This window comes from Microcaecilia unicolor, chromosome 8 (assembly GCF_901765095.1).
Source record: "Microcaecilia unicolor chromosome 8, aMicUni1.1, whole genome shotgun sequence".
Classification (NCBI taxonomy): domain Eukaryota; kingdom Metazoa; phylum Chordata; class Amphibia; order Gymnophiona; family Siphonopidae; genus Microcaecilia; species Microcaecilia unicolor.
In genome coordinates, this window is record NC_044038.1 from 95,588,799 (window position 1) to 95,603,289 (window position 14,491).

Genomic DNA, 14,491 nt, shown 5'->3' on the forward strand with positions numbered 1-14,491 from the left:
TCCAGCTGTGTTTAAAAAATGGCCCAAGGTGCGCCAAAAAAACATGCCCACATTACTGCAGGCCACTTTTTACCATGTCTTAGTAAAAGGACCCCGTAATGTATACACATCAAGAGCAGTGATCCTTTAGAAGCATCTGAAAATGTAAAGTGACATTTTTTTCTGATTCTAAAGCCATGTTGAATGATTCAGGTGTTTTCCTTCAAACTGCAGGTGATGCCATGAAGAAGGGAGGCAGGTGAGTAAATCATGAACTTCTAGTTTTCAGCATCCTGTCTTCACACTAATGTGGTTTGTACTGAAGCTACCATACAATTCCTCCCACCTGATTTTAGAGGTCGATCACAGAATAGACTTAAGGTTTTTAAGAAAACATGAAAAAATGGGGGAAAAGTGACTGACTGCATTGCATATATATTCAGGCATATAGTGGTACTGCTTATACATAAAAATTTAAATGCCAGCTATGGTGTTTAAATTCTCACGGTCACCACTGTTGCTGAAAAAACACTGTGCAATGAGGACCACGTAAGTTGCAGAAAAGACCAAGTTTCCATTCCTGCAGTGTTTGCTGAACATGAATGAGTATTGGAATGGACAATGTAGCTGTATTTTGTTAGAGGAATCAACTCTACTGAAGACATTTTTTTCTTTGCATGGCTTATGTAACATAGTAACATAGTAGATGACGGCAGAAAAAGACCTGCACGGTCCATCTAGTCTGCCCACGATAAACTCATATGTGTATACCTTACCTTGATTTGTACCTGTCTTTTTCAGGGCACAGACCGTATAAGTCTGTCCAGCAGTATTTCCCGCCTCCCAACCACCAGTCCCGCCTCCCATCACCGGCTCTGGCACAGACCCCTTATAAGTCTGCCCTCCCCTATCCTAGCCTCTCAACCACCAACCCCTCTTCCCCCCGCCACCCAATTTCAGCTAAGCTTCTATGGATCCATTCCTTCTGCACAGGATTCCTTTATGCCTATCCCACGCATGTTTGAATTCCGTTACCGTTTTCATGTCCACCACCTCCCGCGGAGGGCATTCCAAGCGTTCACCACCCTCTCCGTGAAGAAATACTTCCTGACATCTTTCCTGAGTCTGCCCCCCTTCAATCTCATTTCATGTCCTCTCGTTCTACCGCCTTCCCATCTCCGGAAAAGATTCGTTTGCGGATTAATACCTTTCAAATATTTGAACATCTGTATCATATCACCCCTGTTCCTCCTTTCCTCCAGAGTATACATGTTCAGGTCAGCAAGTCTCTCTTCATACGTCTTGGAACGCAACTCCCATACCATCCTCGTAGCTTTTCTTTGTACCGCTTCCATTTTTTTAACATCCTTCGCAAGGTACGGCCTCCAAAACTGAACACAATACTCCAGGTGGGGCCTCACCAACGTCTTATACAGGGGCATTAAAACCTCCTTTCTTCTGCTGGTCACACCTCTCTCTATACAGCCTAGTAACTTTCTCGCTACTGCCACCGCCTTGTCGCACTGTTTCATCGCCTTCAGGTCCTCAGATACTATCACCCCAAGATCCCTCTCCCCGTCCGTGTCTATCAGGCTCTCCCCACCTAACACATACGCCTCCCTTGGATTTCTACTCCCTAAGTGCATCACTTTGCTTTTCTTCGCATTGAATTTTAATTGCCAAATGTTAGACCATTCTTCCAGCTTCTTCAGATCTTTTTTCATGTTTTCCACTCCCTCCGGGGTGTGCACTCTGTTGCAAATCTTGGTGTCATCCGCAAAAAGGCAAACTTTACCTTGTAACCCTTCGGCAATGTCACTCACAAATATATTGAACAGAATGGGCCCCAGCATATGGTAGTTAGCTAGTTATTTTGTCCCTCTGCATCCCTCAGGTTTGTTGATGCTGGAGCACAGTGTACTGTGGGTGCAGCAGCAGACTGACTGTTTCTTTTCTCTGTCCTATATTGTTTGTAACTCCTTTCTGATTTTTATTCTCTATCCCTCCAATTGAAATGTATTGTACACCATTTGGATGGTTTTCTCTTGAGCAGTATATCAAATTAAATAAACCTTGAACTCAGTTATAGTTATATTGGGTTACGTTTTCACAGTGCACTATTAAGGGAGAACAAAAATGATAGTGTTGAGTACTTTATGAGCAGATGACTTCCAGAGATGGGTTTGTTACTTTTTAAACGTACTTAAGTAAAAGTAAAAGTACTGGATTCAAAAGTAGGAAAGTAAAAATAGAAAGTCTTATCCAAAAAATGTACTCAAGTAAAAGTAATAAAGTACAGCTCTTAAAACTAATTTTTTTTTACTACAGTGTAAAAAGTATTTTTAACAAGTTGGATCACAGTATCTAGTATGTTTACAAGGTAATTTCCAGGGGGTTACACAAGGTCCTTCCTAGAAAAAAAAACCCCACCCTGAACATTGCAATGGGCAGAAAAACATTAATACACCTATTGGAAAACAAAACAACTGGATTGGTATAGATTAGTCCTACACAGGCACTTGATATTAAGAGTACCCCACCTTTTTCACACATAACAAAGGTAGCCCCTCATGAAATATAGAATAAGTAACCACAAACTAAAAATAGATATATGTAGACACAAATTAAACTGAACCCCCAAGAAGCCATACTCTGCATACAGTGCAAAACCAGTGAAATGTCCCTTTGTACCATGTAAAATATAGAGAGAGCAGATGTAAATTTCAAAAACTGACACATTCCAATTACTACATTAAAAATTAACAAAATAAAGCAAAAGTAGAAAATAAAGCGAAGCCTTTTTATTGGAGTAACTTATAACATTTTTTTACTAGTTTTTGGTGGCCCAAACTTCTTTCCTTCCTTAAGTCAGGACAAGCTTACTAATACAGCAGTATACTGTCCTGACCTGAAAAAGTAGGATTTGGTCTCTGAAAGTTAGTAAAAAAATGTATATAGTCCAATATTTATTTATTTATGCATTCTTGTATCCTACTGTTATCCAAAAACAAGTTTTGGTTCAAAGTGGCGAACATTTTACATTTTGGTGGTGTTAGAATAATGTTGTGCAATGTGGAGAGGGCATCCATAGCTCATGTAGTTGTTTATATAATTTCTGTTTCGTGTGTTCATTGTTGAGTTTTGGTGGTGTTTATTCATTTAGGGGCTCTTTTACAAAGGTACACTGAAAAATGGCCTGCGGTAGTGTAGACACATATTTTGGGCGTACACAGAACCATTTTCAGCGCACCTGTAAAAAATGCCTTTCTTAAATTTTTGCTGAAAATGGACGTGCAGCAAAATGAAAATTGGCACGTGTCCATTTTGTGTCTGAGACCTTACTGCCAGCCATTGACCTAGCAGTAAGGTCTCATGAGGTAATCGGGCGGTAATGGTCTACGCACATAAAATCCCGATTACTACTCGCGCACCAGAAAAATATTTTCCGGTGCACATAGCGGACGCATGTCAAAAATGAAATTACCAGAAGGGCCACGCGGTAGTCGGGCGGTAACTCAAAATTGACGCATGTTGGGTGCGCGTAGGTGTCTATCCTGCTTATTTTCGAACGAGAAGGCCAGCCATCTTCTGACACAAATCGGGAGATGGCCAGCCATCTCATAAACCCGGCCAAATCGGTATACCGTATTTTTCGGACTATAAGACGCACCGGACCATAAGACGCACCTAGGTTTTAGAGGAGGGAAATAGGAAAAAAAAAATTTTCCTTTTTCCCTCCTCTAAAACCTAGGTGCTCCGGTGCATCTTGTCCGAGTTCGGGATCGCCCTCCCCCCGGCCCTGTCACCACTTCTCCCTACTCACGTCACACGATCTTCCCTGGTGGTCTAGTGACGTCAGGGCAGGAAAGAGCCCCCTCTTTCCTGCCCAGCGCGCTGCTCTCCGTCCTCCTGTATGCTGCCTGACGGTCTCGGCGAGATTCAAAATGGCCACCGAGAATTGAAGTCTCGGCGGCCATTTTGAATCTCGCCGAGACCGTCAGGCTGCATACAGGAGGACAGAGAGCAGCGCGCTGGGCAGGAAAGAGGGGGCTCTTTCCTGCCCCGACGTCACTAGACCACCAGGGAAGATCGCGTGACGTGAGTAGGGAGAAGTGGTGACAGGGCCGGGGGGAGGGCGGGAGGGAGGGAAATCGCTACCTTCGGACTATAAGACGCACCCCCATTTTCCTCCCAAATTTGGGGGGAAAAAAGTGCGTCTTATAGTCCGAAAAATATGGTAATCGAAATACGATTTTGGTCGGCTTCAACTGCTTTCCGTCGCGGAGCCGGCGAAAGTTCAAGGGGGCGTGTCGGCAGTGTACCGAAGGTGGGATGGGGCCGTGGATATCAGATGGCCGGCTTCGGCCGATAATAGAAAAAAGAAGGCCGGCTCTGATGAGCACTTGACCGGCTTTACTTGGTCCATTTATTTTTAGGACCAAGCCTCAAAAAAGTGCCCCAACTGAGCAGATGACCACCGGAGGGAATTGGGGATCACCTCCCCTTACTCCCCCAGTGGTCACCAACCCCCTCCCACCCAAAAAAAAAAATTATAAACATTTTTGTGCCAGCCTGAAATGTCATACCCAGCTCCATGACAGCACTATGCAGTTCCCTGGAGCAGTTTTAGTGGGTACTGCAGTGGACTTCAGGCAGGCGGACCCAGGCCCATCCCCCCCTACCTGTTACACTTGTGGTGATAAATGTGAGCCCCCCAAAACCCACCCGAAACCCACTGTACCCACATGTAGGCGTACCGCAGGGTTCTGTTCTTGGTCCCCTCCTCTTTTCTATCTACACTTCTTCCCTTGGTTCATTAATCTCATTGATATCAATATTGGAATTAGTAGAATACAAATCAACTATTATCACAAAGAATTCTACCCTATGAAACCCAGTATTGAAGGTGTAAAGTCACAATTTTACATGAATATAAATGTGGAGAAAAAAAGACTTCAGAAACCATGGAGTTGTCTCTTTAAAGGAAAACCTTTCAATATCTAGAGGACCCTCTTCAATCACTAGTCTTCACAAAAAAAAACTCCACTCTTCTTATTCATGAATTATATGTAAATACACCTTTCACAATACCTTATGGTAGAGGCTCATTAAAACGCCATTCCTCCGGTGAAATAAACATTAACTCATTACTTAACTTGGAAAGTAGTGGTGCAACCCATTTGCATAATCTTCAACAGCATACATTAACCACAAAGCCCAACAGGAGAACCCTGTTTCACCACTATCGGGCTGTTTCAAGGGCTAAACACTGCATCCATAATTTCTATCCCAAGTTTCTCGCAATCACCACGCTAGTAGCCTCTTCTTGGCGTCTTTGGCTTTTGGGAGACTTCACTTCACCATATATACGTCATTTCCTCCATCTTCACCAACTTCCTCATTGACGTATACCAATAAAGACTTAATCAGCATTAGAGCTTCACAAATAAACGATCCCTTCAGAGAAATGCTTTCCACTCAATTGATATATTTAGACCTTTAGGGATTACTGTTTGCAATGAATATATCCATCTCTGTTCCTTTTGTCTTAACATTCTCCTGACATCTCCTCTTCGCTCTGTCACTTGAATCTGTTCCAAGAGACCATGCATTGTAAGTCCGAAAACTCATGTTGTTTCAATAGGCAATGAGAAACTAAAGGTTCATAAGATTTTTTTTGCCTGTATGCAGTGTCTATGCTCAATCAACCATGTTTTCAACATTTGTGATGCCTGTCCCACGTAGTATAAATCACAAGGACATTTCAAAAGGTAGATCACATTCATAGATTGACAATTAGTTAGCGCTTTAAGAACATACATCCTACCAGTATGTACATCAATGAAATTATCTCCATTTATCATATTTTGACACACCGAGCATTGCCCACATGCGTTATGATGTTCCTTTATATTATCATTATTATTCCGTCGATTCCACGTATCTGCTGGACATAATAAATCACTTAAATTGTTCTGTCGTTGATACGCAAACATAATTCTCAAATTTCGAAAACAAGGATAAATCCTTAACATAGAAGCATGTTTTTTTTAATTATTTTAACCATTTTATTCATGTGTGTGTGATATTTTGTTACAAATGTTATCACTTCATCTTCTGTCTGATGTTCATAGGGATTTAACAACCATTCTCTATGGTTATAAAATGCCCGTTTCCTTGCTTTAGTTACTAGATTCTTAGGATATCTTCTTTCTTCCAATTTTTCTTGTAGATTAGATGTCTGATAAAAATATTGCTCTGTTGAAGAACAAATTTTACGATACCGCAAAAATTGTGCAAAAGGAATATTAGTTCTATAGTGACTCGGGTGCATACTCTGAAAATGTAAAGTTGTGTTTCTATCAGTTGGTTTCACAAACACAGATGTTTCCAATTTATTCTGAATTATATTCACTTGTACATCTAAAAAGGAGATGGTAGAGTAACTACTACTGTATTCAAATTTAATAGTATCGTGATACAAATTCAAATATGCCACAAATTGCTGTAATTCCGGTACCTTCCCAGAGGACAAAAATGTCATCTATGTATCTCCACCAACACTTTAAAAATTGATTACATCTCGATTTGTAAACCCTTTGACATTCAAATGATTCCATAAATAAATTAGCAATTGTAGGCGAGCATGCTGCCCCCATAGAAACTCCTGTTTTTTGTATATAGTATTTTTTATTGTATGTGAAATAATTTTCTGTTAGCGTTATTCTCACTAAATTTAAAACGAAATCAGTTGGTACCAAATGGGGACATTCTCTACTGTCCAAAATGTGTTCCAAGATCTGAATAGCTTCATTTTGAGGAATCGAGGTATAAAGTGAACAGACATCTAAAGTGACTAACAAAGTGGTAGAGTGTACTTCGGTCTTTTTTGCTTCAAGTAACTGTAAAAAATGAGAACTGTCTTGTATATAGGATTTAATATTAGACAAAAAAGGTTGCAAGATTTTATCAATATACTGTGCTGGGCATTCTAATAATGACCCCCTAGCTGCTACTATAGGGCGCCCAGGTGGTTTCTGTATATTTTTATGTATTTTTGGTAAGGTATAGAATACAGGGATTTTAAAGGAACGATAATCGAGGAATGCATACTCTTTCTTCGTTAGAAATCTTAATTTTCTACCTTCACCAATTAGCTCCTGTAGATGTTTTTGTATATGGATAGAGGGGTCTTGATCCATTTCCATATAAGTATTAATGTCTGCTAATTGCCACTGTATTTCTGACATATAGTCGGCTGTATTTTGAATTACCACCACCCCTCCCTTATCGGCTCGACGAATCACAATAGCCGTATCCTTTCTCAAATTTTTTAGGGCAGTCGGCTCTTTGGCATTCAAATTCAGACCATGTTTAGGTAAATTAGGCTCTGTCTCCTCCATATCCTGTAAAATACATTTTTTAAACGTAGCTAATCCTGTATCTAAAGTTCCCACTGGTGTCCATTTTGAGGGTTCACTAACAATAGACCTGTCTGGGATTTGTTCTTGATTAGACATAGAAAAAAACAATTTAAGATTTAATTTTCGAATAAACTTTTCCACATCCATACGTATCTGAAAGGCATCATGAAAACTTGTAGGTATGAATGTAAGACCTTTACTGAGCACACTGATTTCTTCCCTATTCAATATTTTATTAGATATATTTACCACTGCTGGCCGCGTCTCTGTGATCTCGTTTGTGGTCGTTGGTTTTGACCTCGATTTATCCTTCCATGAGCACGCCAACCTCTGTTTTAATATCTTTCTCGAGTACTGTTTTCTTTTCCCCAGATGTATTATTCACTTCTTCCCCACTACTGGAGCTATCTGAGGAAAATTGAAATCTAGTCTGTTTCTTATTACCTTTCTCTGTCTGTTCCTTTTTCATCCATGGATATACGTATCCCTCCCCATAGTCTTGTTCATCTCTTCTTCATTAATCTCATCCCATGGCTTTTTCTACCATCTCTATGCTGATGACTCCCAAATCTACCTTTCTACCCCTTATATCTCACCTTGCATCCAAACCAAAGTTTCAGCGTGCTTGTCTGACATTGCTGTCTGGATGTCTTAATGCCACCTGAAATTAAACATGACCAAAACCGAGCTTCTCATTTTTCCCCCCAAACCCACCTCCCTGCTCCCCCCGTTTTCTATTTCTGTTGATGGCTCTCTCATTCTCCCTGTCTCTTCAGCTCGTAACCTTGGGGTCATCTTTGACTCCTCTCTCTCCTTCTCTACTCATATCCAGCAGATCGCCAAGACCTGTCGTTTCTTTCTTTACAACATCCGTAAAATCCGCCCCTTTCTTTCCGAGCACTCTACTAGAACCCTCATCCACACCCTTGTCACCTCTCATTTAGACTACTGCAATCTGCTTCTTGCTGGCCTCCCACTAAGTCACCTCTCCCCTCTCCAGTCGGTTCAAAACTCTGCTGCCCGTCTCGTCTTCCGCCAGGGTCGCTTTACTCATACTACCCCTCTCCTCAGGTCGCTTCACTGGCTCCCTATCCGTTTTCGCATCCTGTTCAAACTTCTTCTACTAACCTATAAATGTACTCACTCTGCTGCTCCCCAGTATCTCTCCACACTCATCCTTCCCTTCACCCCTTCCCGTGCACTCCGTTCCATGGATAAATCCTTCTTATTTGTTCCCTTCTCCAGTACTGCCTTCGCTCCTTCTGTCTCGCTGCACCCTACGCCTGGAATAGACTTCGTGAGCCCCTATGTCTTGCCCCATCCTTGACCATCTTTAAATCTAGATTGAAAGCCCACCTCTTTTTTTTTTGTTACATTTGCACCCTGCGCTTTCCCACTCATGGCAGGCTCTTTAACATTGCTTTTGACTTGTAACCACTCGCCTCCATATACCCTCCTCTCCTCTTTCCTCTACACAATTAATTGATTTGCTTGCTTTATTTTTTGTGTATTAGATTGTAAGCTCTTTGAGCAGGGACTGTCTTTCTTCTTCTATGTTTGTGCAGCGCTGCGTACGCTTTGTAGCGCTATAAAAATGCTAAATAGTAGTAGTAATGTAGGTGCCGCCCTTCACCCATAATTGTGGGGAGTGGGTTTGGGGGGTTTTGTGGGGGCTCAGTACACAAGGTAAGGGAGCTATGCACCTGGGAGCAATTTGTGAAGTCCACTGCAGTGCCCCCTAGGGTGCCCGGTTGGTGTCCTGGCATGTGAGGGGGACCAGTGCACTATAAATGCTGGCTCCTCCCACGACCAAATGGTTTGGATTTGGCCGGGTTTGAGATGACCGCCATTAGTTTCCATTATCGGCGGGACACCAATGGTGCCCATGTCTAACGCCGGCCGAAATGTTGAGATTTGGCTGGTCCTGACCGTATTATCGAAACGAAAAATGGCCAGCCATCTTGTTTCGATAATACGGTCGGATATACCGCTTTACAGGGCTGGCCTTAGAGATGGCCGCCTATATAGATGGCCGGCCCCGTTCGATTATGCCCCTCCACGCGGCTTAGTAAAAGGGCCCCATAGTTTTGTGGAGGTAATGTTGCGAGGAGGTGGCAATATCTTTGTGTTAGCTGTAGAATTTTTTGAAGAGATGGGTTTTGATTTCTTTCCTGAATTGGAGGAGATCTGTAATGCTTCTTATGGTTTTTGGTATTGAGTTCCACCATTTGGAATCCAGGTAGCTAAATCCTGCTGTGTAGATGGTTTTGTGGATGGTAATTTTGCAGTTAGGTAGGAGTATGTAGTTTCTGTTTTCTGGGTTTGAATGTCTTGTCGATAGTTTGATTATGTCAAGCATATATTCGGGTGCCATTCCGAATAGTATCTTATTGATTAGGGTGCTCGCTTTGAAAAATATTCTTGCCTTGACTAGTAGCCAATGTCATTTTTCAAACAGTGGGGTTGCTCTTTCATATCTCATGAGAATCAGTCTTGTTGCCATAATTTGGACTATTTACAGTGATTTTATTGTGTTTTCCTTGCACCCTATGTATGCTGCATTGCAGTAGTCTAGTTGTGATAGTATAGTTCACTGGACCAGTATTCGGAAAGATTGTCTAGGGAAATAGTCTCTCATCCTTCTTAGTGTTCAGAGTGTTCTGAAACATTTTGTTGTTACCGCTGATATTTGGTTTTCCAGTGTTAGGTATTTGTCGAGCATGATCCCTAGTATTTTAAGATGCGTTTCGATTTTGTATATGTTTGTTGGTTGAATATGAATTGTTGGTAGGATGTGGGGTTGTGCGGGCTGGATAGTACTAGGAATTTGTTTTTTTTTCTCTGTTCAGTTTGAGTTTGAAGGTTGTTGCCCATTCTTCCATGAGGTCCAGTCCTTTTTTAATTTTGTCCTGTATGTTTGTGATATTGTTTTGGAAAGGTACGTAGATGGTGATGCCATCTGCATACATAAATGTGTTGAAGCCAATTTGTTCCAGTTTTTTTCCAATGCCATTGGGAGCTTCAATATAAATTTGTTCTCTGCTTATATATCTCCCCTTGAAAAGCTTTCCACATGGGATTTTCTTCTTGGGGATCGTGCCTAAAATGTGGAGCTAGTGGTGTAACACTAGGACATATGTTCTGGTCCTGTAGAGGCATTGTGTGTTTTTGGAAAGCAATCATATTTCAAGTTTCTCGCATGTGGAAGGCAGGCTGGCACTATGATCCTGCACTCTTGTTTGGCCATCCCAAACTGGGCCCTCCAGCTCCACGAGGATTTGCATCATTTGTTTCAAAAGCTACTATAGTATCCAAGCAAATCATTTTAGCGGAGTGGTTATCTTACAAGTATCCTTTGACTCAACAGTGGCGTGCGCGCATGCTATTTTTAATGTGTCTGGAGTGTATGGGAATTTAACACTAGTGCTGGAGAACGTTTTCAACAGTGTTGGAGCCCTTTCTGGAACACTTTGACTCTGGCTGCCCGGAGCTGTCTATTAAATTTTTAAAATTTTTCATTATGTTAGACAAGCGTTGGTGGGCTTATAAACTGTGCCCATTTAGTGTTTGCAGGTAGGGGAAGAGGGAGAGGGGATTTGGGTTGGATTGTTAATTGAAAATTATAATGTTTGTTTGTTTGTTTGTTTTCTTTCCTATTATGTTGCTGAATAAAAAGTTTGAACCATAAAAAAAAAAACTAGCTACATTAACTGCTTTTACCACTTGCTCCAGCTGTGAGTTCCAGAGCTTAAATATTCCTTTTATATTTTTTCCTATTAGTTTTAAAGTAAATTACTGTGTAACTTCGAGTGTCCCTTAGTCCTTGTACTTTTTGAAAAAGTAAACAATCAATTCATGTATAGCTTGGTGCTGAATATTGGGGTATAAAAACTCCACAGTGGTCAACATTTAAAATAACACTGATTCCAATAGGCTGAATATTGGCCCGTGTAATAATTAGTATGACTAGGTTCTATCACTCAGTACATGATATCATAGCTTTCAGTGACACACTTGTCTTGGTTTAAACTTATGAAGAAAATCCAAAAATATTTTGAAACCCAGCTGGTAATTTCCATATTTTCTATTATCACTTCTTTTTCCCTAGTCCTAAATCAGGTTCTTTGAATGAATATGGAAATGGAGAACTAATCAATGTGGGAGCAAAACAAACTTTATTGATTGACAGCACATCTGAAAGGAGCTCCAGTCTCTATGAGAGCTATGAGCAGGTAAAGAAAAAGCAATCTGAAATGAAGGAAGGTGAGCCAGCCTGGTGGTTCAGTGAGAGTGTTGTGCACTACTATGTGGAAAGTTCATGGTTCAATACCTAGGACAGTGGTTCTCAAATAGTGGTTGGGTCCACAGGAACATGGTTGCTCCATTGCCCTCTGGATCTCCACTGTTATCTGTGTACTGTAGTGGCAGTAAGCATTGGGTGTGCAAGTTCATAAAAATTCACAGGTCTTACCTCCTCCTGTGGGCTTCCTCTTATACTGGAAAGTCATGCATAATACAGGGCCCTGCCCTAAGTGCTGCTATTGTCTTTATGCTTTGGATAAGTGGGGGGGGGGGGGGGGGGGAAGAGAAAGTGGAGGGGATTGATAGTCTACTATTTTGTTTTCATCATCATCTAGGGTCATGTGAATATTTAAATGTTCTTCACTCCCTGGCTCAGCTAAGGCTGGCCTGGAGATACTGAGGTGGAAGTGAATTGGGGTCTGCACCCATAACCATTTTCAGGACCCATGATTACATGATTCTGGAAGGAGCCCTGGTGCATGGTCCTCAGCCAAAGGCCTGTCAGTGCAATGACTAGACTCGGGGGAAATCTCCAGGCAATTATGAATGATAGCTCATGATGCTGGATCCCAGCCCTGGGTCTGACTGAGCTGAAGGCCCAAAGAAGCAGGTGCAAAAAAAAAAAAAAAAAAAAAGACACAACAAAACAAAAAAAACACATGGGAAGGAATAAAGCACAGAAAGGGAACAGAAAATGCAGGGTAGAGACAGGTAAAATAGAGACTAGAGGGTTCAGAAGATATTGCAAGAGACAAGAGGGAAAGGGAGAGGACAAAACAGGGGAGGAGCTAGGTTGTCCTATGACATCACAGAAGGCAAAAGTAGAGACTAATAGACGATTCACCACTGGAGACGCGCCCGGAACTTTTCTTGTCCTATGACATCATCAGGCCAATGTTCTAACCGAGTTTTACTTTTATTGGCAGCTGGTAAACATAAAACTCCTTAAGCGCCTGATTTACAAAGGCACTATATGGTTAATTCTACAAAAGAGGTGCTGACAATAAAGCACCAGTTACAAATGTAAATGTTTAGAATACTTGCATATATATGTGCAAATAGATGCCTGTACATGCTAAAATGTGCATCTGTGTGCTATTCTCTATATATGTGGATATCTGCAGGGCTAACATTTATGCATGTCATTTATAGAATTCTATAATTAATCCATGTATTCTCCGAGGACAAGCAGGCTGCTTGTTCTCACTGATGGGTGATGTCCACGGCACCCCCTCCAATCAGAATCTTCACTAGCAAAGACGTTTGCTAGCCCTCGCGCACCCATGCACAACGTGCATGCGCAACCGTCTTCCCGCCCGAAGCGGCTCGTGTTCGTCAGTCTTCTTTTGTCCGCGCTCGGGGCGGTCGTGTTTTCCCGCCGTTTCGTGCCCCTCAGAAGACCTCGCGCGTCTTTCGCGTTTTTTCTACTTTTTTTCTGTGTGTTGTTATAAAAAAAAAAAAAAATTAAAAAGAGGATTCCCCTTTTTTTTCCTGTATTTCTAGCTTTTTCCCAGCGTAAGTGTCCTTTTGCTTTCGGGAGCGGCCTTGTTGGCCGCCCGTACGGGTTTTTCTCCCTTTTTTTTTTTTGGTGCCTATTGTCATCATTGCAAATTTTGATTTCGCCGGCGCGATTTTTCCACCCATGTCATCGAAGCCTTCCAGCGGCTTCAAGAAGTGCACCCAGTGCGCCCGGATAATCTCCCTCACTGATAGGCACGCTTCGTGTCTTCAGTGTCTGGGGCCTGTAGTCTTTGTGCTCTTTTGCAGAAGAGGACTCGGGTAGCGAGATTAGCCCAGTGGAACGTTCTGTTCTCCGTTGCTTCGACGGCAACAGCATCTCGGGATTCGTCGAGTGCATCGGCGTCGGCAGCACCGAAGTCTTCGGGGAGTGCATCGGCGTCGACGGCATCGAGGCGTATTCCTCCTGCATTGACGGTACCGAAACTTCGGAAGAGTGCGTCGGCGGTACCGGGACCCCCGCTGGTGCTGATGTCGTTGGACGGTGGTGCTTCATCTGGAGTGCAGGTGAGGGCTGTCCATTCCCCTGCTGGTGGCGGTGAGCCTTCGGGTAGGTCTCCTCCTGCCCTGAGGGCTCCTGCGGTACAGCCCCCCCCCCCCCCGGGATCGACCATCTTCGGACCCGGCCCCGAGGAAGCGACGTCTGGATTCAACGTCCTCCTCATCGGCAACGGGGAGCTCCGGTGATATGCTTCGCTCGAAGAAGTCGAAGAAGCATCGTCACCGGTCACCTTCCCGACTTGGTACCAGGAGCTCTGGGTCGCCGAGGGAGTCGGCACCCAGCAGGCATCGGCACCGGGAGGACCGCTCACCCTCCATCCAGGAGGTGTCGGTGCGCTCTACCTCGGACAGCCCGGTACCGCCTCCGCGCCCGGAACAGATTCTGACCTCGACGCCTGCACCGGCTTCTCAGTTTTTCTCCACAACCGCTGTGCACGAGAGTCTCCGGGCCGTTCTTCCAGGCATCCTGGAAGAGCTGTTACGCTCTTCTCCTCCGGTACCGGGGGTGCTTGCGCCACCGGTGCCGTCGAGTGAGGCGACGGCTGGCCCTTTGACTTCGGCTGCCTCCCAGGTGGACTCCCCGACGACGTCGGGGGAGGGAGCTTCGCAGCTGCCGGCCAGGGAGTCCACCTCTCGACGCTCCCACCGTGGCCGTGTTTCCACGGAGTCGGAACGGGCGCGGCTTCAGACACAGGTTCGTGAACTTGTGTCTGATACCGATGATGAGGCCTCGTGGGAGGCGGAGGAGGACATCAGATATTTCTCTG

The 14,491-nt window shown here is 43.4% G+C and overlaps 1 protein-coding gene across 2 annotated transcripts in view; it reads left to right on the forward strand.

Annotated features, from left to right (window-relative positions):
• Window positions 1-14,491, forward strand: part of NPHS1 (NPHS1 adhesion molecule, nephrin) — a 387,780-nt gene that overhangs the window by 310,655 nt on the left and 62,634 nt on the right. For both annotated transcript variants that reach the window (XM_030213102.1, XM_030213103.1), the window contains 2 exons: window positions 214-238; window positions 11,512-11,635. In XM_030213102.1, the coding sequence (XP_030068962.1) occupies window positions 214-238; window positions 11,512-11,635 (149 nt within the window). The remainder of the gene's footprint in view (window positions 1-213; window positions 239-11,511; window positions 11,636-14,491) is intronic.